Here is a 26,935-nt window from a genome sequence, read left to right as displayed (position 1 = left end):
CCAAAAAGAACCACAGGCCTTCACGCCTGCATTATCACAAAGACTCTCTCTGTCTCTCTCTGCCAAAACGCGGGAATCGCCACCGCCCATAAGCTACTACTTACAAGAACGGGCGCGTATACATCAACGCAACCAATACACCATCTATAATTCACTATAGGTGCGTTCCGTTTCACGCATATGCGCGCATTTTCTATAATAAACGTAACGTGAATTATAGATAAATGCGCGCATATGCGTGAAACGGAACGCAGCCTATAAGTCAAACCGTTTCTTACAGTAGTATGTGTATAAAATGATATAACACATTCTCTCTCTCGCGAGATAATCGTATAATCTATATAATAAGTTCACGCGGAACATTTATATCATTTACATTAAAAACGAAAACTAATGACGATTGAAGAGAAAATAAACATCTTTTAACAGTATCACTCCACTGAATCACACTGAACACTGAACCGATCATGTCAATGGGCGCGTTTAACGTGGTTTAGCTGAAAAATTTACGTATATCCGCATGTGCAATGAAATAAATTTTCTTAAATCAATTTTTCTTAATAAATCTTAATTGAATATAATGTAGAAAATATATGCAATAAATCATACTTTCACTCATCTTTTCTTATTCTTGGAACAAAGGTATCAAGCATTTAAGCATTTAAGCAATCATGCATTTTAATCAAATTATGGTTTTAATTTATAGCTTTTTATATTAATTTTATAATATTAATTTATTTTTTACTTATTATTAATTTAATTAATTTTTTATTTATAAATTCGATTGGATGCGTAGTCTTTTGAAAATAAACATATAACAAAACAAAATAGGTGCGCTCCGCTTGACGCTATATTTTCGCTTCGAAGAATTGTATAATTGTAAGATTCTTCACCCTATCTAGTTAAAAATTATCCGATTTATGTCATGTTTGATGTCGTTTTAATCGCAAAAATCTCATTAAACCATTAAGATTATTTTCAAGCCGATTAAATGCAAAATAAAAGTTTTAGTTTTCATTTCTAAAAATGTTTACATTCGTGAATTGCTATGGATGGGGAGAGCCCATTGTAAGAGACTTCGGAACTCTTTGATGATAGGTCATCTCGCTCGCTCTCTACTCGCGATCTCGCTCTCGCTCTCACACACGACGAGTAGCGCTAGAACAGCTCGGAAAGATAAGCTGATCCGAGAATCGAGACACATTCGTAAACATGTAAACATTTTAAGAAATGAAAACTAAAACTTTTATTTTGTATTTAATCGGCTTGAAAATAATCTTAATGAATTAATGAGATTTTTGCGATTAAAATGACACCAAACACTACATAAATCGGATAATTTTTAATAGATAATAAATAAAAATGTTTATTACGAATTTAATTAAAAATTATCCGATTTATGTCGTGTTTGGTGTCATTTTAAACATAAACATCTCATTAATCCATTTCAATTATTTTCAAACCGGTAAAATGCGAAATAAAACTTTTATTTTTTAAAGGATAAAATTACATATATACGAAAGATTAGAGATAAAGGAGGCCTCGCAAGAGAGACTTCGGAACTGTTTAATGTTGGTCATCTCGCTTGCTCCTTACTCGTTCTCGCTCCCGCTTCACGACGACTCTCCGGCATCGGGAATCTTTTATTATCTCTCCATTACGTCATTACGTCACCGGTAAAATGCGAAAAAAACTGCAATATTTGTAGATGGTATCTTTACGACTTTTTTTATGAGGGTTCTTAGACATTTTCCCCAAAAAGGTATAGAACAAGCGCCGATGATTGACAATTTTGTACCCTCGTTAATATAATTTTATTATGGAAGCGCCGATGTCCGGCTGCTCGAACTTGTCAACGGAGCGTTCTAGAGTTCATTAAAACTATGTTTCCCATTTTATGGACATTTTATAGGTGCAAATGTAAAAGCGTTGACGTTCGGCAGCTTTGTACCCTCGCGGAAAATCTCCCATAAACGAGTGCGAAACATCTTCCTTAATATTTTTTAAGGAAGAATTGCAACGTATCGGCGCCAACGTTCGGCTGCTTGTAACCGGAGCGCTCTAGAAGCCATAAAACTATGTTTCTCATTTTATGGACATTTTATCATTAAGATATTCTTTTGTGGAAATTTAGGAAATTTTGAGGGGGATGAGGCTGCGACGAACATGTCGAAACGTTATTTATAGGTGAAAATGTAAAAGCGTTGACGTTCGGCAGCTTTGTACCCTCGCGGAAAATCTCCCATAAACGAGTGCGAAACATCTTCCTTAATATTTTTTAAGGAAAAATTGCGACGTATCGGCGCCAACGTTCGGCTGCTTGTAACCGGAGCGCTCTAGAAGCCATAAAACTATGTTTCTCATTTTATGGACATTTTATCATTAAGATATTCTTTTGTGGAAATTTAGGAAATTTTGAGGGGGATGAGGCTGCGACGAACATGTCGAAACGTTATTTATAGGTGAAAATGTAAAAGCGTTGACGTTCGGCAGCTTTGTACCCTCGCAGAAAATCTCCCATAAACGAGAGCGAAACATCTTCCATAATATCTTTTAAGGAAAAATTGCGACGTATCGGCGCCAACGTTCGGCTGCTCGAATTTTTATAAACAGATAGCACTCGATTTTATTACTATGATATTCCTTTGCGATAATTTTGAGAGGGATAGGGCTGAAGCTTATGGAGAGTGGGTCTCCGCGTCAAAAAGTCTTTAGCATTCGACGAGTTAAAGTGTCCTATGCGAAGTGTCAGTGGCACAGTGTAGTGAGTTAAAAAGAAATGGAAAATAATAATTTCGAGAGAATATTAGACGAGTCATCTGATGAAGATCACGAGTTGTCGGATAACAATGTAGACGAATCTGACGAAGATCATTGTTGTTGAGTGACAGTAATTATATTAGTGATCGCAGTGAGGACCTTACGGATATTCACGACAAGGTAGTGTCTAATTCACAAATCCTTGCGCTAAACGGACGTACAAAAGTTTGCGCCATATACTTTTATTATTCTACGGGTGGTGCTCTGGCTTTATGTACTTCATGTATGATCTCTATTCAAGATTTCGGACACATGTATGCTGTACGAAAGCATGTGATTAAATTACACAATGCAGTGGATTGTCGATGGTGTTGCTATTGTAGAAAATCATTGTGTCAGATATTTCCATGTGATATGTGTCCTATTTACACAAAATAAACTTTTGGAGATTGTGCTGGGACACTTAAAGTGAGAATTCTACAAGTGTTGTGAAAATGGCGAGTCAGAAAAAATCGAAGGTGTCTTCGGTGGTACAGTTTCTACGAAATCGTGAACTCGGTGTACAGAAACCCCAAACAAAAGATTTGGCCCATTTTATAGAAATTCATGAAGATATTTTAAGAACAACTGGCGGTTTATCTAAATGCTTCAGAGCACACAACAATATCAAATGCTTTCGACGTCGCTATAAAAGCTGTGTGGTTTACTTTAAAGGATCTGAGGACCCATATATTGGTCGAATGGATATGCCATCACCATCGGCATCATGCGAATCATCGGATTATGATTTTTCGGACCAAGATATTGAGGAACCATTATAATTTTTCAGACCGAGATATTGAGGAACCATATTCTCCCTAACCTGTCATGGAGGCAGTATGTAATACTTGTAAGTATTTATTTAAATAAATTAAAATATTTATAAATTAATAAAAAAAATTTTCTGTTATGCAGAAGGGACCCCTTGCTGTCCCATAATGGTCCTCTACCGCCTCGCTGCCACCGCCCCACCACCTCGCAGCCGCTGCTCAACCGCTTGCCGCCGACGCATTAAAAATTTTTATATTTTGTATTTTAAATTTATATTGTTTATCTATTTATCTTATTATTTGTATTTTTCTTATATATTCATATTATATTATTATATTTTTTATATTTTTATATTATATTCATATTATATTATTATATTCTTATATATTCTTATATTTTAAATTTTAAATTCACATACACACATATTCATACGCACACACACACGCACACACACACACACACACACACACACACACAATTATAAATATTACACATACCTATTTTATGAATAAAAAAAAAATTATTTTAAACATAAAAACACATATTTTACTTTAGAATAATTCCTCTCTTTCCTCCCATTTATATTAAGAATATTATTATAAAAGAATTATTATTATTAATATTGGAAAAAAATATTTAAAAAAAAAAAATCTCCTTCGCATGCACCTCGCGCTATCTCTTTCTTCTCTCTCGCGCTATCTCTCTCACGGTTCCTAGCCTCGCGCTATCTGTCACTCTTTCGTGTACCTCGCCGCGACATATCTCTCCTTCACATGCGCTATCTCTTTCTTCTCTCTCACGCTACCTCTCAGTCTCTAGCCTGGCGTTTCCCCTTCCCCGTATGACGTCAGACCCCGCAAGGACCGCGCAACAAGTTATGTATGAGAGCTGCTTACGGGTGGGAGAAAGATGGAGAATGGAAATGCATGCAAAAATTACATCATAATTTAGACTTTAAAAACTCTTTATTTATATATTTTTTCTTACATATTATGGACTAAAAATTAAAGCTGCCAGCTCACAATCGATGAGTTGATGTTTATTGAAGGCGTCGCTAGCGCGTATTACATTTGATACTTCTTTAGGATTCTCGTTACATTGGACGCGATATTTGAAAATTGTGTAAATTTAACATCTACTGTCTCGGTAATTTTAACCAATCGATCAAAAGATACATCAATGCATGGATCGAGATCGAACATACGGTGTAACGTCGATTCGATCATCATCATGCATACATTTGAAGATTCGAGACTTATGAGTTTGGCGTTGTTAATCGTATGAACACGCATTGTTAGCGGTCCAACGCTTATAAAACTATGGACATCATTAGAGTCGTTCCGAAGAAAATTTTAAAGTATCATCGAATATGAAATTTTTATGCTTTTATTCCATATATTCCTACAATTTTTTTTGAAGATCTTATATTGAAAATTATTGTACGGAATTCACAAATTTGACATAATAACTTTATAAAAGCGTATTTATTTCGTTTTTAAATCGGATTTTTTTTTTTATGCAAAGAATAATATAAAATCGTAAATCCCCTTACTAATCTTGATCATTCAATAAATCTCACCATTTATCTACATTTCCCTTCAATCAGAAATTTATATAAATTTAAAATCATACTATATTATCGTATGCAATTAATTACAATTGCGATTTAGTGCGATTATTTATATTTATAATAAAAAAATGGAAAAATGTTTATATTTGTTTTATTTGAATATAAATGCATAACGAGAAGACTAGAGGAGACCGGGGCTAGTAGGCTCAGTTCAAAGATATTATAAAATACCTCTTTTGTTATAAAATATATTTTTTTTTGTTTTGAACACGCGTTTAGATTGGTCATCACTAATTAAATAAAAATATATTATATAACTAATTTTTATCAGATCTATATTGATGTTTTATTTCTTCTAATATAACAATATTGATATGTGTGCAATTGAAAACTATTAAAATCATCAAAAAAGCCCGATCTCTAAAAGTTAATAAATTATATAATTTTTTCCGTGATTCACGTATATGGCACCACTGTGCGACATATCTCTCGCGCTATCTCTCATAAACACCTCACGCTCTCTCTCTCTCTCTTTTAAGCGTTCTCATGGTCCTTTCCGCAGGTATAAACAAAACAGCGTATGGCGTATAGCATTACGGTGAGCGCTGATGTCCAACCGCTCGAATTTATAAACAGATATTTATTACTACGATTTATCTGAGGGGATGGGGCTGAAGCTTATGGAGAGAGGGTCTGTCTCTGCGATGTTCATCACAAAGTTTAAAGCAGTCGCTGAGCTAAGTATCGCTAAGTGTCATCGAGCTAAGTTATTAAGTGCAGTGCAAAATGCCTTTTGGATCGGGAGACATTTTGGGCCCAAATTTTTTTTTAACAAGAATATCCTTAGGACTTCATGAAATAATAGACATAATATCTTGGAAGACCCACCTGCTAGAAAATTTATTGAGGACTCTGTTCCTTATATTCACAATGCCGGTAAGTTTTTATTATTATATAATAAATTTGTTTATTAATATTATCTACCAAATTTGTCGATTTTCAGAAAATAACCGAGGAATCCATCCAAATCGGTGGATACCTTAATCATCGGCATATAGAACAAGTACGAAATTATCGGTGGTGCGATCGGCGGGAATTGGCCGAGCTATGGGACGACGCGGAGGGGATCGTGGAATGGGCACAGGATTACTAGTGAGATGACGTCTTCTGCCTCAGAAAATTGTTCGGCGAGGAATCATATCCTCCCGAACCTGTCAGGGAGGAATTATGGGTCTAGTGAGTATCTCTTTTTAATTTTAAATATTATTAAAATAATAAAATAATTAATAAAAATTTTAAATTTTTTAAGTTGTTTTTATATCGCTAGTACAATAATCAAAGGGGTAGTTGTAAATTAATCGACCAAACTAGCCAAAATTTGTTTATTTAATAGAAGTTACAACGCTTCGACCATATGGTTGTGGTCCTTTTCAAGTATAAACTGAAATAATAATTAATTAAAAAAAAAACGGTTTGAATTCAAAAAGCAGTAATATACATAAATGGATTTGCTATATAATTTTGAGTACACATGTTCTTATTGAAACACTTCACAAATTTGAGTTAAAACAAATCATTAACATCTTGTTGAATTTTAAAGAGAGAGAAACATTGTATCAGTATGAAACTTTGTCAGTGAGTGAAATATAAAAATAGGAAACCAAGCTAAGCGACCTTTATTATTTTGTCATAGATTTTATTTAAGCTATCTGTGTCCTTTGTAGGTTGATTGTATTATTGAATTTTTTAATATACATTTCCGCGATTTCTCTCTTTTTCACATATTTCTCATTATGTAATATATTAGGTTTTGTCCAAATCAAATTCATGTCCGAATTCCAACTTATGTTTACTTATAACGGAATGATTGGTTTCATGCAATTTTATATTGTTAAAATGCTCTTTCACTCGAGTACGTAAGCGCCTTTTTGTTTGGCCGATATATGACGCATTACAGTTTTTGCAATCTAATTTATATACAACATTAGTTCTCTGATCATTATGTAAACTATCTTTACCACGTTTAATCAATGTATTTAGTTTTTTTTTTTTTGTTATTTTATAGACGTTGAATGCCACGCATAACACGACATAGATCATAACTCACATCTTTAGCATATGGCAATGAAATAAAAGATGTTCTGTCAGATTGTCCACGATTCATATCACAATCATTATTGTGATTACGATTTTTTTAATACATTAATTCTTTTTTTGTATATGTCGTTTGATGATGGGTTTAGGGAAACAATTATGAAGTAAGATATCATTCACCATCTCAATGCTTTTATGATGGAAAATGTCATTGGATAGTAGAATGACATGATCAACCAGATTATAAATAGTATTAATTTGATATTTTAAAGGGTGGTTGGAAAAAAAAGTTTATATATCTTCCTGAAAATGTAGGTTTCCTGTACCAATTAGTAATGAGTCTATTGTCAGAACGAATGATCGTTGTATAATGGAAGAACTGACTTCAATTTCATATGTGAAATTCAAGTAATAATTCAGGTAATTATTAAAAGTCGTTAATATCTCATCTATTTTTGTACGTGGCAATATAGCAAGAACGTCGTCTACATATCTATAATATATGGATACAGTGACACTTAACTAACATAAACATTGTGTCTCCAAATCATCCATCACAATATCTGCTAGCATAGGTGATAAAAGAGAACCCATCGGGCTGCCAAATATTTGTTCATAAAACTGACCATTGAAGCTGAAACTAGTTGAATCTAAAATTAATTCGGTTGCATGTAAAAATTGAGCTAAATTGAAATTTGTGTTCTTAGCAATGTCAGTCCAACGATTTTTAATGGCATTTAAAACCAACTCTTTAGGAATATTTGTGAATAATGAACTAACATCTAAAGATATCATTATATCATTATCATTAATAAAAGTATCTTTAATATTTTTAACGTTTATCACTCGTTTATCGCAGTCTGTAACGCTAACTCAGAAACGACTACGAACGGCTCAGAAACGACTACGAACGGCTCAGAAATGGCTTTGAACGGGTCAGAAACGATTACGAACGGCTCAGAAACGGCTTTGAACGGGTCAGAAACAACTACGAACGGCTCAAGAACGGCAACGAACGGGTCAAGAACGGCTCAGAAACGGCTTTGAACGGCTCAAGAACGGCTACGAACGGGTCAAGAACGGCTATACCTTTTTGGGGAAAATGTCTAAGAACCCTCATAAAAGAAGTCGTAAAGATACCATCTACAAATATTGCACTCAGAAAACTCCCCCTCCTTTGTCGAAACATCCCCCTCCACCCGCGTGACGTCAGCCCCCGCGCCAACAAGGTACCCCCGCCCCGCGTGACGTCATACCCCTCGCCACGGAGAACCCCCCGCGCCCCGCACCCCCCTCAGAGGACCTGGGTTAGAACTGGCATAGTATTACTACTTATTTTGTACGTTTCGGTTTTAATTTCGGACCATCTTCAGCAATAGATTAGATAAAGATAATTGTAAAATAGATGAAAAAATTTGCTTTATTATATATAAGACAAATATGCATAATAGGTGATATAAACATGCATGCTTCTCATGACCCTTAAAAATATTTGCGTACTATGCTAATTAAGAGCCTAGTGCGATAAGTTGTGCGCAAATAGTTTTAAGGGTCATGAGAAGCATGCATGTTTATATTATTTTGTTTGTAATACTTAACACCAGAGTCTTCTATTTTATTGTAAATTTTATTTGTTACAATTTTTTGCAAATATGTTGCATATTGTATATGAAGTAAATTGAGAAATGTGTTGTTTTATATGACTTAAAATATGTATTTTTTAATTTTACTTTAGTTCTTTTTGGCATACCTCTTGTATTATTGTTTTGAACATTTTTTTACGACATGAGAAAATTTTCATATTTCATTTTAAGAATATTGGGTTAGAAAGAAGATATTATAGAAAATAATCTTTTTTTTCAGTAAATAATAATTGGAGATTGAGCAGAAATCAATGCTTTAATAAGCACTTAGTTACTCATTAATGTAATTGATCCCTAGCTTTTAAATTTTTGCTGAATTTAAATATAATTAATTATTAATGTATTAGGCACTAATTTTTGCTAAGCGTGATCAGAGTACTTATATTTTTATTTATTATGTTTCCAGATGGAAATTATAGAAGGAAAACAAAATGGATCTCAATTGTATGTTTATAAGAATTATACCTATTGTAGGGACAATAGATATGATCATATTTATCGGTGCTCAAAACGCAGAACTGAGAAATGTTCTGCGGTCTTGCGGAAAGAAGGAGAATTAATATTTTTGGATGTATTGCACAATCATCCGGAAGAGCCATATTTTATAGAAATTGGCAATATGAAAAGAGAAATGATTAAATTAAGCAAAGAAACAACAAAACCTTTCAAAGTTATATTTGATACAGTTTGCCGCACTAATTTGTTAGCTAGTGCATACATTTCATATAATAATATTAAAACCGTATTGAGTCGTGAAATAGCAAAATCACGCCCAAAGATTCCAAATGATTTATATTCTTTGCACCAACAATTAGAGATATATGAACCTACACAAAGTATCTATAAAGGCTGTGCAATATCAATTGATAACAAAATAGCGCTTATCTTTAGTAATGATGTATTATTAAATGTACTCTCTGAAGCAAGTGAAATATTTGTAGATGGTACATTTTCTGTAAGTATTACATACCCATAGTATATATGTGTATATATATATATATATATATATATGTATACGTAATAAAATATATTAATTAATACATACATTATCACATATATTTTTATTATTTTATAATATTTACAAATATACATGTACATATTTATAGATTGTGCCAAAAAAACCAAATATTACTCAATTGTACAGTATACATGTTCGCTATGCTGATATGGTATGTTTTACTAAAAAATTTTTAATCGTAATATATGTATGAAATATGTTGCGACGCCGTTGCCAATCTCGGAAACGCCGATTCCGAGGGGACAGCGTGCAATGGTGAATAAATCGGTAGCAAATCGGAAAAGTCGGTAAACGGTAATCCGGCGGTATCTCAGTATTCAAAATAACGGGATCGATATTAGTTATTGGGCGCCAGGCGCGATTCCTCGCACCGCGGTAACGATATCAAAATAGCGATACGGGATACGAGTCCGGCAGCTCCGTATATGGCAGAGGGGCGCGGTTCCAGGGGAAATAGCTATACCGGAGAGAACGGTGAGAGAGAACGTTAGGGGAATTAAGACAGATGTTTTACAATAATTAACAATGTATATTTAAATCTAGTAAAAATGAATATTACATGAAGAGTATAGAACAATGATAATTTACACACAACTATACTTAAATATACAGGACAACGAGGTTTTACAGACACTTAAATAATTAAACGGTACTACGATAGGTGATTCGGTCGGGAAACGACACCCGGTACGTAATCGCTATGCTATACAAAATGTGGCGAATAAATACATGGAATTCTTACTTCTCGCGAACGATCTCAGAGCGGACTGTTTCCGATATGCCACGATAATCTTACGTCCTAATCACCTTAAATAATCGGAAAAGAAACGGAAACTTGATCGACGAGAACGTTGATATTGCTACTTGCGTCTCGAGAGTCCTTCGCTCCCGGCGCGAAGGTCGCGTAAATCAGATATAAGCAAAATCGGTACCTCGACTCTATCGGAATCCTAGACGGTAATTTCGTGAACGGTACGACTCTCGCAGAGTTGCTATTGATTCGGTAACGCTAACTCGCAGAGAACGACTCACGCAAATTCCCTCCTTAAGTCCCGTGATTTTAATCTGAATAATTAGAGATAACTCTCACGCTAGTTAATTTTAATATACGGCACGATACAGTACGGTACGAGATGGTAGTACAAATTTTAGTAACTACGACTGTCGGTGGCAACTTCCCTGAGAGGGACACCCTCGCGGTACCCGGTGTAAGCTGGCCTCCCGGTATCGATAATTACGGAACGATAATGCTCCCAAACGAAAGCGGTAATGGAAAATATCTCGTTAATGAGATGCAACGGTATTCCCGGTATGAACGTAAACTCGACGCCAGCCTGCACCGGAACTTATTTCTAGTTTCTACCTGAGCGGCGGCTTACAATATTTGCGGCGCAGTCGTCAGCTGGTCGGAAGGCTTCGGTGTTCGTCCTCACCGTAGTATCGCTCGCCGAACAGTGTCTCTCTTCGAGAGAGTCTCCCGGTCCTTCGAGTCCCGCGCCGATTTCCCGCGCATCCTGTCGATATTCAACCGCCGAGGGGGTGTGGATCCACCCATCGATTGCCCGTCTTTCCACGCGTCATCGCCGTGGATTCCGGGGGTACTATATGTCGTCACCGTTCGGTATCCTTGTGGTTGTATAGTGGTGTACGACGGATATGGCTGTTTCAGGTGTCGGAACTGGCAGGCTGGCCGGGCCTTACTCCAGTTCCTCCTGATGTGGCGTTTAGCCGTATGCGGGGCCCTCCACCCATTCTGCAGCATGAGGGGGCTCGTCGGTATCCTTTGTATTATCCTCGGCAGTATCTATAAAGAATGTGTATTAGAGATCGGACTTTAAGGCGGCGGTAATGACGGGAACTCGATACGTGACCTGGGAGTTGGAGGTGTCTTCATCGGTATCCTTCCAGGGCGGTATCTTCTCTGGATTTCTTGAGTCCTGTTTCACAATTCTTTAAGGTCACCTCCCACTCAGGCAGTCGTCTCGAGACCCCTTAAAAGCTGGTCTAAGAATATCGGTAGGTATCGCGGAAAGAAATAAAATCGGTTTCGAGGTCGCCTCCTCTCAGGTGCGAGAGACGACTCCCGAAGCGTTTTCCTTGCCCCCCCCCTCGGTCGAGCCGTAGCCCTTGTGACGACGCTCCCGAGGCGTCACGTCACAATGTATATGTCAAGCCTAGATAAAGTTATTAATGTAGTTTGCTATCTGAGAGAGACCATTTACGCTAAGCATCATTGTCACCAAAAGAAAATAGGATAATATAAGGTAAAAGTACTTCAACTTCTTAACATATCCCTATTTTTGGACACTTTTGTATAATTTTAATCTTTAAATAAGAACAACAAGTTTACAATTATATAACTAAAACTTTAAGATGCAAGAAAAGAGAATATGTATTATTATTATTATTTTCTATATATTAGAAATCTTGTTATTATTTAAAGATTAAAACTACAAAAGTGTCCAGGAATAGGAACAAATGTATTCAGGAATTCGTACTTTTACCTTAACTTCTTTATTTGTTTTTATTACTTCCTTTTTTTGTTTCGCGCTCAGCGCAAACGACCAAATAGTCGATTGCGTTAGTAATTTTATCTGAATTCTTCCTATGAACATGTGAATTTTATAAACTATTTTATTGATATAGGGCATAGCGGTAGTTTTTGTGTTATGTGAGGTACGTTCTGCTTCTCTGTATAAGGCAATGTGGGAAAAAAATCGTTTCACTTGTACCTGGTCTAAGTAAAAATCTAAAATTTATTATGATGGATTATGAAAAGGCAGCTATAACAATAATGAATCAGCAATTTCCAGCTGCTTCTATTCATGGTTGTTGGTTTCACTATTCACAGGTATATTTAATAATTAAAAAAAAGTACAAATGTTTAATGTTGCATTATGTTAATAATTTTTTTTCTTCTGTGTTCTAGGCGCTTTATAGAAAATGGCGACGCCTACAGCTAAATAGTGCACCTGCCGAATTGTTATCCATGGCCATATCTATGGCATTAGCACCTAGTTCTTTATTTTTGGATTCATTGAATCTTATGCAAAATGTTGCAGATCGCGTTTCTGCAACTTATCCAAATGTATTATTATTCATGGCTTATTTACGTAACACTTGGTTACCTATAGCATCCAAAGTGTCTGTACATAATTGTCCTGTTCGTACAAATAACTTAGTGGAAAGTTTCCACCACATTGTGAATCAAAAAGTTGGTACAGTTCATCCAAATCTATGGGTATTTTTAGGTATATATATATATTTTTAAAATTTTCTTCTGCATAATACATATATATTTTGACAGTTTGCTTATATTGCGTTCACATTTTTACATACATATGTTGCATGTACAGTGATCATTTTGTTTTATAGAACACTTGTCGGAAATTATAACTAACCAAGAAATTGATTATTCTCGCTTGCGAAATAATATACGTGTTAGACGACCACGCACACGATCTAATAAACAAAGAAATATTCAAATTAAAGAAGGACAAAGTGCTCTTATAAATGGAGATTTTTCTTTAGAACATTTTTTGCATATGTTTTCACGCTTTAATCAACATTATCAGCAACCAGAATTACTGCCTGAAGGTAAATATTAATATAACTTTTTTATTAAAATGTATATTCATATTTTAAATAGATTTTAAAATATCTTCTAATTTTTTTCTAGAATTTATAAAAACTTAAATTATATGTAATACTTTATTGATTGCAGCCAATGATCATGAAGAAATAGATGCAAGTTTACTTTCAGATAGAATTCCAGAATCAGGTCAATATGAACTATTTAGCTTATAATTAGTATAACAATTATAGTGTACACACATAGATACAGCTTGAGTAATAAATTACAATCTTTTTATCTTATTCCATGTTTAGTTGAAACTAGACACACTCAAAATTTTAATCGAAGACGACAACATCGTTCTCGCAATAGTTTATCAAGGCAAGAGGAAATTTCTCCATCCATTGAATCTTCAGGTAAAATTGCATTTCAAAGAAAATGAATAATTTTAAAGATTGGACAATTAAAGTAAATCATGATATAAATATAACTTTTCCACTAAATATTTTATAAAAGATATTCTTTGACGCTGTATTATCTTATTTTACATTTATTGCAAATTCAAGTCAAATTCATAAATATTTTAACAGTAAAAAAATTTTTAAATCTATATCTCAGCTATTTGTATTTAAACATAAGAAATTTTTATATTTTTGTAATTAAGAAATTAAATTCTCTTAGTTACAATAGTCTTGTACTAGCAATGCAATATACAAAGTGCCAAATTTGTAATTACCTAGCAAACACAGAACATTGCAACAACATTGTGGCAATGTTGCAACATTGTAGCAACATTACAGCAATATTGCAACATTGCCGCAATGTTCTGTGTTTGCTGGGTATATACCAAAATATCTCTTCTATAATGTACATATCTTAGAAAAAAATTTTAGACAAAAGTTTCATGGTATAAAGTAATGTATTTAGTCGTATTAAAATTTGGGTTAGGTTAGGTTAGGTTACTAAGATCAAATCAAGGTCAACACATACACACTTTGGTTTCTTTAATATAGGAACTCTTATTTTTTATTTTACAAATTGATTTTTTCTATTCATTATATTATTCTGGATATAAAAGTGTTGAGATAATTATCGAAGAGTAAATACTTTATGAGATATTTCACATTTTATTCTGATATTTTTTGATATAAATGAGTAATATCTCATAAGTAACACTCCGATAATTTTATTTTAATACTTTTATACATAGAATGGGGCGGAAGCGGAATCGATTGATGATACATTTTTTGCATATATTTAGATCAATGTAATTGCAAAATACAATCGAATTTTTAAAAATATTTTTGTTTTTATCATTAATTGATTCTTTCCATCATAATAAGAATATTGAAGTAAGGTTGTCGAAAAGCAAGAGTACTTTGTAAAATATTTTACATTTTATGCTAAAAAGTATCACAATTGAATATTTTATAAAGTATTCACTTTTCAATGATTTTATTTTAATACTTTTACATGTGTGAAGAGTGACAAGTAAAATAAATTTGTGTTATAAAAAATAAAAGTTCTTTTTTAAAAAATCAAAGTTGACCTTTATCTAATCTTATTGTTAGTGATGCAACCCAAGATAAAACTGTTAACATGACTAAATATATTGCTTTATACTCTACAACTTTTGTTGGAAGCATTTTTTTCTACAATGCATCACTGAGAACATATTTTGCTATATCACTTAAAACAGATACCCTGTACAATTACTAGATTGCAGATTTTATGCAAATGCATATTTTTATTGAGTTGAATAGAATTTTGATAAATTTTCATATACAAACCATATGTGTATATATGTTATTTTTACTGTATTACTGATATAATAATTACTCGAAATACAAAAATTCATGTGGATTCAATGTAAAATGCGTTTTTGTATAAACATCCGAAATCTAATAATTATAAAATAATTTTTTATTGGTGTTGTGTGCCTCGAACAAGGCACTGGGGTTGCGCCGAATTAAGGATGAGGATCCTCGGGTCGTGCAGGACTTCGTAGGAAGTTAGGAGTGTTGTACTCTTTTCTTTCTCTTAAAATACACTTTTATTTCGGATTGAATATGGTTTCGCTTTATTTCTCGTCCTTTCGTTAAATATATATTCGCGTAACATTCGATGAGCGTATATTCGTATTCCTCTCAATAATTCAGGTCGTTGTTAGTGAGTCTCGTTCTGATGTTCTGGTTTCTTATTAGCGACCACGTCTTGATGTTTAGGAATTGTATTCGAGACTGCCTTCGCGGGCGGGCTCTCCGTCCTATATCCTCTTTGTTTCTTGGATTTCTTTCGGGAGAGGCCCTTGGAAACAGGTCTCTGATTGGTTAACAATACTCACGCGTTTTTGGTCTAATTGCAAGCGAAGCAGGTCGAAGTCCCTGGTCTTCGCTTGCATCTCGCGGTTTCCGGTGCTTCGCGCGTGTCTCGCTGCGTTAGCGTTTTCACGCGACGAGCGTTTGTCGAGAGCGCTCTTTTATAAGCAAAAATGTTTTACAGTATTCTATAAAGATATTCAGTAAATTCTAATTTCTAATAACTACTGGTTATAGTTCGGGCTATAACATTGGGATATCTCTACATTAAATTATCAATATATACAGGGTGTCCCAAAAGTCCCGGACCGATAAAATATTTCGAAAATAAAGCATTTTTGAGAAAAACGTTTCAAATAAAAGTTGTAGGGTTTAAAAAGTTCTATTTATTAGCCTTATCAGTTTGACCTTGGGTGGCGTCTTTCAAGGCCATTTCAGACTAACTTCTTTCGTGTCTAACTTATGTAAATTGACTTAATTTTTCAAAATATAATTGTCTGTGTTTGAAATAGTTGGATAAGGTATTGATATTTTGTTTGGATTTACTAATATGGTTTTTTAACGTTTAATGACACATTAAATTTAAAAACTTTTATCAATATAAAAATATTAAGAATTAATTTTATTTTATTTTTAATTTTAGATACAGAAATAGAACAATCAACTTTACTGAATATTAATGAAAATTTTGTCGCAGAAGAAAGTAATATGTATAATGAATGTATTACCACAACTGAGAGTGTTACAATATTAACAGGTATATTATAATATTTATTTTGTAAAAAATAGGATACTCATAACAATTAATAAAACTAATATAATTTTGTCTAAATTTTGTATATCTTAAAATTTTTCCACTAATTGCTTATATGTACATCGTAATACTTCATAAAATATTTTATATAAATATATAGAATTATAATACAACTTATTTACATATAAATATCTTATCGCATAATACATTATGTATAAATAATATTTACTTCCATATAAGTAATTTTGTTTACATCTTTATAAATATTTTGATATTTTCTTATAGACGATGAAGAAATTTACAGAATACCAGAGGATGGTCACTCCTTTTTGGATGAGAGTCTTACATCACCTGAAATAACATATCATAAAATAGATGATATACAAAAAATTATTGACGACAATAATGAGCCACGACCAGAAGGTAACTGCATTATATGCTTAAGTCAAAAAGCATTATATATATTTGTACCATGCGGACATTTATGTGCGTGTAGCACCTGCAGCAATAATTTAATACATAAAAGATGTCCAATGTGCAATCTACCCTATGATAATTGCATAAAAGCAATTTCATCTTAAAGAAAAGTAAGTAAAAAACATGAGACTTATATGCGCACATTTTAAAACAAACACCCCTAATTAGATTATCCAAATATAAATCCAATTCTACTTAATTAAGCAATTTGATTTATCAATTATTTCAAACGGCACTTACCTAGAGATATCTCGTATACAAGGTGCCCCACTTTAAATGCAACAGTAGAAAATTCATCTCGAAAACTAATCAATATCGAAAAAATCAACGTTTTAGGTTTCGGAGGTTTAGGAGAAGGAAGTACATATAATGGTGATATTAGTATGATCTTGAAAATGTAAAAAAGTTATAAAAATTCCACTGCAACTTGCAATTACAATCTAACTATATGCAAATATTAGTATTAACAATTGATTCTTCCCGCCAATCTATGCATAAAAGTATTATTGTAAAATGAATACTTTACAAGATATTTCACGCTGATATTTCATTTTAAGCCGAAAAGTATTAGAATAAACTAAAATAACTCGTAAAGTATTTATTTTACGATGATCACACCTCAACATTTTTATACGCAGAATGATGAGTGAAATTAATATATGTAATAAAAAATAGTTCTATTTAAAAAATTCTAGTTTATCTTATTAATTTGACTTTCAAAAGATTATCCAAGATCAAACCAATAGCACTATTTAATATCCTTCATAAAATCTTAGAACTTTTGTCTGAAACATTTTTATTAAGAACATGTAGTTTGTGAAATATTTAAGGTAGAGAAAATACCCTGTATAATAGGTTATGCAACTTTCTCTATATATTTATAATATTTTGTCTAACATTAAATAATAAAATTATTTTTGTTATTTCAGAAACATCTATATAACAGAATTCATAATTCTGTAAATACAAAAATTCTTTACAAAAAAAGAGTTCCAAAACTACCAACAAAGCCAAAATTGTCGAAACCGAAGGACCTGCAGAAATAAGCGTAAATAATATAGTTAAATGTATATCTCCACTAAGCGTATGCATAGTGCAAAAAGAAAAAGGAAAAAAAGTAGAGCTTTGCGGCGCGATCCGAGTATATCTAATAATAACGCGTGATCGCGGAGAGAGAGATGTAAGGAGAAATATAATCTTTCGGGAAATATAAGCAGTCGGGATTTTGTTTCTGAAAAATGAGAGTTGGCTCGTCCAAGTTGAACGACCGTAGATGTACGATCGATTCCCGAAGATTGATTTGTAGCAAAATATATTTGGTATAGCATCAACGTGTAATTTTCAGTTCTCTTTTACGCTCGGCATTCATTTTTTTTCGGTCTTATTTTATCTCTGTCTCCGACACATGGCTGTGCATTTGAGCATGTGATACTTATTCATATCTATAATATATCATATCAATATTAAAAATAATAGTTAAGACAATTTGTAATAAAAATGGAATGTTTTTTTTATTGTAATTATAACTACCGAATGTATTTGTGACAGCGTTTCGACTCTGATTCGTTTTATAAGTAGCGACGTAGATTTTAGTTAATTCGACAGAAACAGTTTGGTTCTATTTAATTTCTTGCTTCATATTCTCGTTGTCTAAGGTATGAGCACAAGGGCGACGTAAAAGACGTAAGTCAATATTGCAATATTTCCGAAAAATGTTATTAAATTCCATAATAACTATATAGCATGTTAAACTTACGACATACGCCGAAGCTTATGCGCTGTTTACATCTACGATTTACGCTGTTACGTCGCCTTTGTGCTCACACTCTTATGCAAAAAAGTATTTTGTAGATTTCATAGGTGCAACAAAATTAGATGTTGTGTGTTAGGGCCACCGCACAAGCTTTTTTGTAACGCGTTATATTACATTAAGCACTGACCGTTAACTTAAACTCGTACGTAACTTCAGTCAACGCACAAAGAAAATCGTAACGTTGAAAGTAACGCGTTATAAAAAAAACTTGTGCGGTGGCCCTTAATATAAAGCGAGTGTAATGTAATAATTTTTTACGTGCAATAACTCCTGCAATAAATATATTACTATTTACGTGTAATAAATATACTATTCTTTAGGTCATTATCGTTTAATTGTTTAAAAAATTCCTCTTCATCATTGCTCTTTATTGTAAAAGATTAAATAATTTATAAATAAAGAATAATTATCCAAAATAAAATTTTGCAACCTTAGGAAATACGTTATCTGTGCTTTCGAATAGAGAATTGTTTTAATTATATGCAATGAACGATATATAATTTCGCAGTCTTATATACAGCGTTTATGTTTTATTACGTTATTCTCTAAATCATTCTTCTTATAAAACACTCTTAATCATTATCTATTCATCAGACATATTAAAATACACTTTGTTCCGTTTTAACATTAAGGTTTTGCGAGAAATGAAGTTTACATATACATGCCAACGCGAAACAAATACAGACTTATCGTAGTGCAATTAAAGCGTTAAATTTGTATTTTTTTTAAGAGAGGGAAAAATACATAGAGAATACCTTCAATACGATTTACCAGCGTGCAATACTACATTGTGCGCGCTCTTGAGAAAATTTGACCCGTGTTAGGCCGCGCCGCGCAATCTGCAGGGCGAGCAAGTGAGAATACACAGAAATCTCTTGACGAGAAGATTCACAAACGTTAACGTCCCCGGTGCGCTTCGCAAAGGCTGACGTTATCGTTGAAACCTGTCGTCGCACTCTTCGTCCTCTTCGTATTCATAATTGTAATTGTACGATGTTGAAAGATAACGCGGATAATAATAAAAGTAATATTGACGATGACGTTGATGACGCTGATGCTGGTGTTGATAAGGATGCTGGATACGATGCATGCACCTCCTAGTCTCCAAGTCGCTGAGTCCTGGCAGTGAAGGGCGGGCGAGTGTACGCGCCGACGCTGTATTATATTATATTAATTAAAATAGAGAAAAATTTCTGTCAAGTTTCAAACTTAATGATATTCACATATTTCAATGCTCACAAAATATGGTTAAATTAATCGTTTCAATAATATAGATGCAATGAGAGAGATGATTATACATATAATTAAATATCGCTGACACATTTCCTAACCTCGAAAGACCTATATCTTTCCTTATTTGCTACTAAGATTTAAGGTTCACAATCACTGCAATACATAAGATACAGCAAACCTAAAAAAGAAAAAATATCTCACGTACCGTAGTAGACTGCGTCAACTAATTGGTTCACATAAGATAAAAAATTTTATTAATCGCAGCATTAAATAGATCACGTTCAATAAGATCAATTTCAACGCGTGTCGTGTGTGATGAATCGGGACCGTGATCAATATTAATGTGGTCAATCGGGACCGTGGTCAAAATCGGGACCGTGGTCAATTTAACGTGGTCAATTGCAACGTGGTCAATTGCAACGTGGTCAACCGTAACGTGGTCAACCGTAACGTGGTCAACCGTAACGTGGTCAACCGTAACGTGGTCAACCGTAACGTGGTCAACCGTAACGTGGTCAACCGTAACGTGGTCAATCGTAACGTGGTCAATCGTAACGTGGTCAATCGGGACCGTGGTCAATCGGGACTGTGGTCAATCGTGACCGTGGTCAATCGGGACCGTGGTCAATATCAACGTGGTCAATCGTGACCGTGGTCAATCGGGACCGTGGTCAATTGGGACAGTGGTCAATATCAATGTGGTCAATCGGGAATGTGGTCAATATCAACGTGGTCAATCGGGACCGTGGTCAATATCAACGTGGTCAATTGCAATGTGGTTAATATCAACGTGGTCAATCGGGACCGTGGTCAATCAGGACCGTGGTCAATCGGGACGGTGGTCAATCGGGACCGTGGTCAATCGGGACGGTGGTCAATCGGGATCGTGGTTAATCGCAACGTGGTCAATATTAACGTGGTCAATTTCAACGTGGTCAATCTCAACGTTGTCAATCGGGACTGTGGTCAATATTAACGTGGTCAAACGGGACGCTCCCGACCCGGTGACATTGAAGGGGAACTTAGGTTCCCCAGAAATGTCACCGAGAAAGGGCCGCCTCTTAGAGAGGCGGCCAAACACACCGGGATGCTGGGCGAGAGGCGCGGTGCCCCCCTCGCCGGGCGCTAAAAGGGAGGGCCCGAGAGGGCGAAGTTTGTCTGAGGAGAGCGGGGGTGGGTGTCGCCTGGCTGGCGGCCGCACGGCGTAAGCCCTGCGGCCGGGAGTCGGGCGGCATCCGCCCCCGCCCCAGCCGAGTTCCTCCTCCAGGGGAGGGCCTCGGCGGTGCCCCCGGGCCGATGGTCGAATCCCGCAAAGGGAGGGAACCACGGCTTGGGGACACGGGGATCACAGGGGCTCAGAACATATCCTGAGCCCCATTGCACGTGATCCCCCGAGAAGGGACGCGGCAGGGGCGGCCCTCTCACCGGTGCTTCAGAACGCCGGTGGGAGGGCACCACTGCCTGCGGCGAGGGTTCCCCCCCTTCTGGGGGGAACTCTCGGGAGTAGAGCTCCCGGAGCGTCGGCCGAATCTCTCGTCCCCTTTGGGAGGGAGAGGGAGCCCCGTTCCGGGAGCGGGGGGTGGCGGCTCAATCGGGAAGACTCGAGCCGTGACCCCGCCCCCCAAACTTTTTGGGAGGGCGCGGCGTGGGGATGGTGCCCCCCTGCGCCGCAACCGGGAAGGACCGCAAGAACATTCGCGGGGGGGAGTATCTTCCTTTCGGGGAGGATGCTCCCCTAAGAAGGTAGGGCCAGGGGATGGTAAGAAGTAATGCTTCGGCAGTTCCTTACCATCCCCATAAGCGCCAGCGAAGGCACCCGCTGAGGTTTTAGTGCGGTAGGTCTTGGACCCCACCGCCGATCCATACGTGGATCGACGATGGGGGACAAGGAGTCCCACATAACCCTCATCCCCTACCCAGGGAGTGAGTGGTCCCGAGATTTCCACAGCAAAAAAAAAAAAAAAAAAAAAAAGGAGTCCCACCATCGCTCACCATCGCCCCAATCCCGGTTTTACTGCAATCGTGTTTTGTTGGTAATCTGTGTAAGTTTTTTATTTTAAAATAAATTAAAAAATTAGGAAAATATTAATAAATTTTTTTTGTTATGCAGAAACCGCATCCACTTCGCCCTGCCGCCTCGCAGCCACCGCCCCACCACCTCGCAGGCACCATCGCGCTGCTGTATATATTTTATATTTTTATATTATTGTATTATATTTTACATTTTATATTAATTTATATTTTATATATTGTATATTTTATATTTTATATTTTAAATTCACACACACACAGTTATATAATAAACATTATTTTAAATATTAAAAAATAAATGTATTTATTTTAAAATTCCTCTCTCCCCTTCCTAATCTTAAAATATTAATTTTAAAAAAAATATTAAAAGAAAAAAAAATATTAATTAAAAAAAATACTCTCGCGTGCGCCTCTGTCTTTGCGTTCTCCTTCGCCGCGTTACCTCTCTCGCGTGCGCCTCGCGACATCTCTCTCTTTCTCGCGACCGCTATCTCTCACTCTTGCATATACGCCTCTCTTGCGATATCTCGCTCGCGTGCGCCTCGCGCTCTCCTTCGCGTCATCTCGCTACCTCTCCATCTCGCACTATCTCGCGACCGCTATCTCTCTCCTTCGCGTGCGTCATCTCTCTCTCATGTTCGCCTCGCGCTCTCCTTCGCGTTCCTCTCTCCGCGCGGACCCCTCACCAATCAAGTTACACGCGGTCTTTCGCAGTTTCCCTCCCCCGCAGACCACTCGACAAACAAGCTCCACGCGTTCTTTCGCGGTTCCTCTCTCCCCGCGGACCCCTCGCGGACCATAACATCGCGGACGCTTCCCCCTCCCCGCGTGACGTCATTCCCCCTCCCCATGTGACGTCATTCCCCCGCGCCCTGGGTTCCCCTCGCCACTCACCCCCCCCTCATTGCCCCTGAGTTAGAATTGGCATAGTATATCAACTAACGGCTTATACGGAAACATGACGTCAATCACTATTCTACATATTCGGTAATGAAGGCATCGGTCGTCGAGCGATTCAATCGTACGCTGTGGAACGACATGTGGAAGATGTTTACGCTGAATGGAACTTACAAGTGGATCGACGCGTTGCCGCGACACGTATCGGATTACAACGCGCGCAAGCACCGAACAATCGGCATGCGACCCGCCGACGTCACCCCCGCGATCGCTGATAAACTTTTAAAAACGGTATATAGTAACATAAAGATTGCCGCTCCGGCGAAATTCAAAGTAGGTGACTCGGTACTCGTTAGCAAGTATAATACAAGAAACTTTTCGAGAAGTGTTACACGCCAAATTGGACGACGGAGGTTTTTAAGATTGTTAAAGTGCAGCGTACTAATCCCGTAAGCTATCTACTCGAAAACTATCGTAAAACATCTGTCGCTGGAGCGTTTTACGAGTATGAGTTGCATTGCGCGAATTATCCGTACGTGTATCTTGTGGAGAATGTACTGCGCAGGAGGGGTGATGAGGTTTACGTGAAATGGCTGGGATTTGACAATTCACACAATTCTTGGATACATAAGGACAATGTGATTTAATTCATATAGACTGTATTTATTTTAAGAAAAATATAATTTGTACAACGTATAAAATATATGAAATATACATGAAATATATGAAATACAAAATCTTTATTAATACATCCTTTCCTTTAATCGTTACAATATATGAAATACATAACATTATATCACACACATACACATACACACACATTATATTATATTTTATAAGGGTATCTGGTAATGTCCCCATGGCAATGTGTCAGTCGAATCAGGTATAATATACCGCTTATCGTCGTACGGACTTAGAGCAATTTTTGTCTCGCCGGCGGTATACACTTCATGCAATTTCGATCTAATACATGACAGCTGACGTGTCATTTCAATCTCGTCATTCAGGCACCGCGTATAATCGTCGAATGTTATACTACGCGCTACGACGTTACTTTTGACACCTTTTGCTTTTTTAGTGTCTTTTTTGCCGTCCACCCTCACCGCGTACATTTTTGCTCTAAGCCCAACGAATTCGGTCATTATCGCGCCGTTATTCTCGTCTTTCATCAAGCCTGGCACCTTTTTGTTTGCAAGTGCTATACCGTACGCGTTGTCAATTGGATAATCGCTCGTATCGAATCTAGCGATATCACGTTTCATGTTCTCGTACACATCGTCGCACTCGATGTGATATATTAGACTGTCGGTGTCAGTGTACATTACCCGACATCTTTCACGATAGAGCGGTGACATGTACTCGTAGTGAAATTCATACAGACACACTTTCGATATATCGAGTATACACATACCAACATAGCGAATTCATATTTTTAAGAGGCCAACTTTTCGAGCCACTATTAGGGTGTTATACTTATTAAACTCAAGTTTATTCAATTTATACTATTAAACTCAAGTTTATTCAATTTATTATACAAAACATAATAAAATATAAATGGAAAGAATAAACGTTTCAACTGCACGCAGTCTTCTTCGGTATTATAAAAATTCTTACAAACAACTTAATCCTAAACATTGGCAGTAATAAAATTACTATGAAACGAGCAATTTAGTGAAAATTTATGCGTATTATAATGTGTCATATTCGAATTGTCGCACGTGTATTCGTTGTGATATGATCAATCTCAGAGATGATAAATGAATCCCGTAAAAATTTCATCGTTGATATGCGAGAAATTGTTACTAGTAGAAAGCACTGTGAATGATGAATAAAGATTAATTAAAATGTCAATTGTTATAAAAACCAATACGGAATTGGCACGCTTGCTTACGTATCGCTCTTCTTAACATATCCTTAGACAGACCAGTATGGTAAGACCGCTCATTTCCAACTGTAATTTTGTCTTAATTTGTGTATGTTTTTATGTGTTCGGTTAAGTATGCCTGAAATAATATTTGACCTATTTGTCTGTATATTTATTTTATGTTTGTTAATTTTTCTAAAATATCATAATACGAATCATTTAGTAACTCAGTATCTTTATTTAAGTTTAACCCGTTTGTTTGTTCCTTAATGTGCAACATCTCAGAAATGAGTCTTTTATGATAATTACTTTCGCTGTCTAAAATATTCACGTTGTCCCAGTCGAAAGTATGGTGTTCATTGATTATGTGTTCAGAAATTACCGTATGTTTATTCGAATCTAATCTAATATTGTATCTGTGTTCTTTCATTCTAGTTTATAATTGTCTCTTCGTTTGACCTCTACGTAGGATGCATTACAATCATTGCAATTGATCTTATACACAACATTTGAGATGTGTATAAGATCAATTACAATGATTGTAATGCATCCTACGTAGAGGTCAAACGAAGAGACAATTACAAACTAGAATGAAAGAACACAGATATAATATTAGATTAGATTCAAATAAACATACGGTAATTTCTGAACACATAATCAATGAACACCATACTTTCGACTGGGACAACGTGAATATTTTAGACAGCGAAAGTAATTATCATAAAAGACTCATTTCTGAGATGTTGCACATTAAGGAACAAACAAACGGGTTAAACTTAAATAAAGATACTGAGTTACTAAATGATTCGTATTATGATATTTTAGAAAAATTAACAAACATAAAATAAATATACAGACAAATAGGTCAAATATTATTTCAGGCATACTTAACCGAACACATAAAAACATACACAAATTAAGACAAAATTACAGTTGGAAATGAGCGGTCTTACCATACCGGTCTGTCTAAGGATATGTCAAGAAGAGCGATACGTAAGCAAGCGTGCCAATTCCGTATTGGTTTTTATAACAATTGACATTTTAATTAATCTTTATTCATCATTCACAGTGCTTTCTACTAGTAACAATTTCTCGCATATCAAAGATGAAATTTTTACGGGATTCATTTATCATCTCTGAGATTGATCATATCACAACGAATACACGTACGACAATTCGAATATGACACATTATAATACGCATAAATTTTCACTAAATTGCTCGTTTCATAGTAATTTTATTACTGCCAATGTTTAGGATTAAGTTGTTTGTAAGAATTTTTATAATACTGAAGAAGAATGCGTGCAGTTGAAACGTTTATTCTTTCTATTTATATTTTATTATGTTTTGTATAATAAATTGAATAAACTTGAGTTTAATATAACACCCTAATAGTGGCTCGAAAAGTTGGCCTCTTAAATATATGAATTCGTTTTGAACATTACACGAGCGTAGAAGACTTTCTCATTTGATATCAACATAGATTGGTTTGTTAAATTTTACTTCTAGTTTACGTAATTCAACGGCGATTAGGTTTTCCGCAAAGACGCTCCTACCATGGAAATTTGGTTTCGCGATCATCGTCTCCACACCGTATCGTCCGTCCCACTTTGTCAATAATTTTACATCCACATGATTTCGAACGTTTTCCATAGTTTTGCCGAATACCGCGTTGTTCACCAATTTGTATAAATTTTTCTCAAAATCATTTTTCGCTTGTGTTCTAAATTTTGTATAGAGTTCGATGTAATCGCGGAGCCATGCGGATTGAGTAAATTGTAATACGCGATGTATCTTTACGATACGAAGACCGTGACGTGTGCACTGCTGCAGGTTGCGGTAGTGTATGACGTAACGCTTCTTGTCATATAGCGTTGCGAGAAGCTTATCTTCCCGCCTGCCGGGCGGCTTGTCGCGCGTCGGACAGAACAGTAGGTCAATGTGCGTGTTGTGTTTACTTTGCGGGTACTCCAGATCGACCTCGAGAATATAACCTGTGAGCGAATCCGGAGCGATCGCGCTAACGTCAAAGTTTGAAATGTCTTCGACCCATCGAAAATCGGCATAAGGCAGTGGTTG

The 26,935-nt window shown here is 35.7% G+C and overlaps 1 protein-coding gene and 1 pseudogene across 1 annotated transcript; one reads left to right on the top strand and one right to left on the bottom strand.

The window, feature by feature from the left end:
* The first annotated feature begins 9,496 nt into the window (after window positions 1–9,496).
* On the top strand, window positions 9,497–17,419 carry LOC145946473 (uncharacterized; annotated as a pseudogene).
* A 6,406-nt stretch (window positions 17,420–23,825) lies between these two features.
* Window positions 23,826–24,401, bottom strand: LOC145946472 (uncharacterized). The gene has a single exon (XM_083056084.1). The coding sequence runs from the start codon at window positions 24,399–24,401 to the stop codon at window positions 23,826–23,828; it is 576 nt and encodes a 191-aa protein (XP_082912210.1).
* Window positions 24,402–26,935: the final 2,534 nt, after the last annotated feature.

Source organism: Prenolepis imparis, unplaced genomic scaffold (genome assembly GCF_030444845.1).
Source record: "Prenolepis imparis isolate NDT839.2.m4 unplaced genomic scaffold, iyPreImpa1.0 SCAF_16, whole genome shotgun sequence".
NCBI classification, from domain to species: domain Eukaryota; kingdom Metazoa; phylum Arthropoda; class Insecta; order Hymenoptera; family Formicidae; genus Prenolepis; species Prenolepis imparis.
Note: the sequence above shows the minus strand (reverse complement) of the source record. Positions and strands in the feature narration are given on the sequence as shown.

Coding starts and splice junctions, on each gene's coding strand:
- LOC145946472 (XM_083056084.1), bottom strand. CDS start 24,401: ATGTGTATACTCGATATATCGAAAGTGTGTCTGTATGAATTTCACTAC.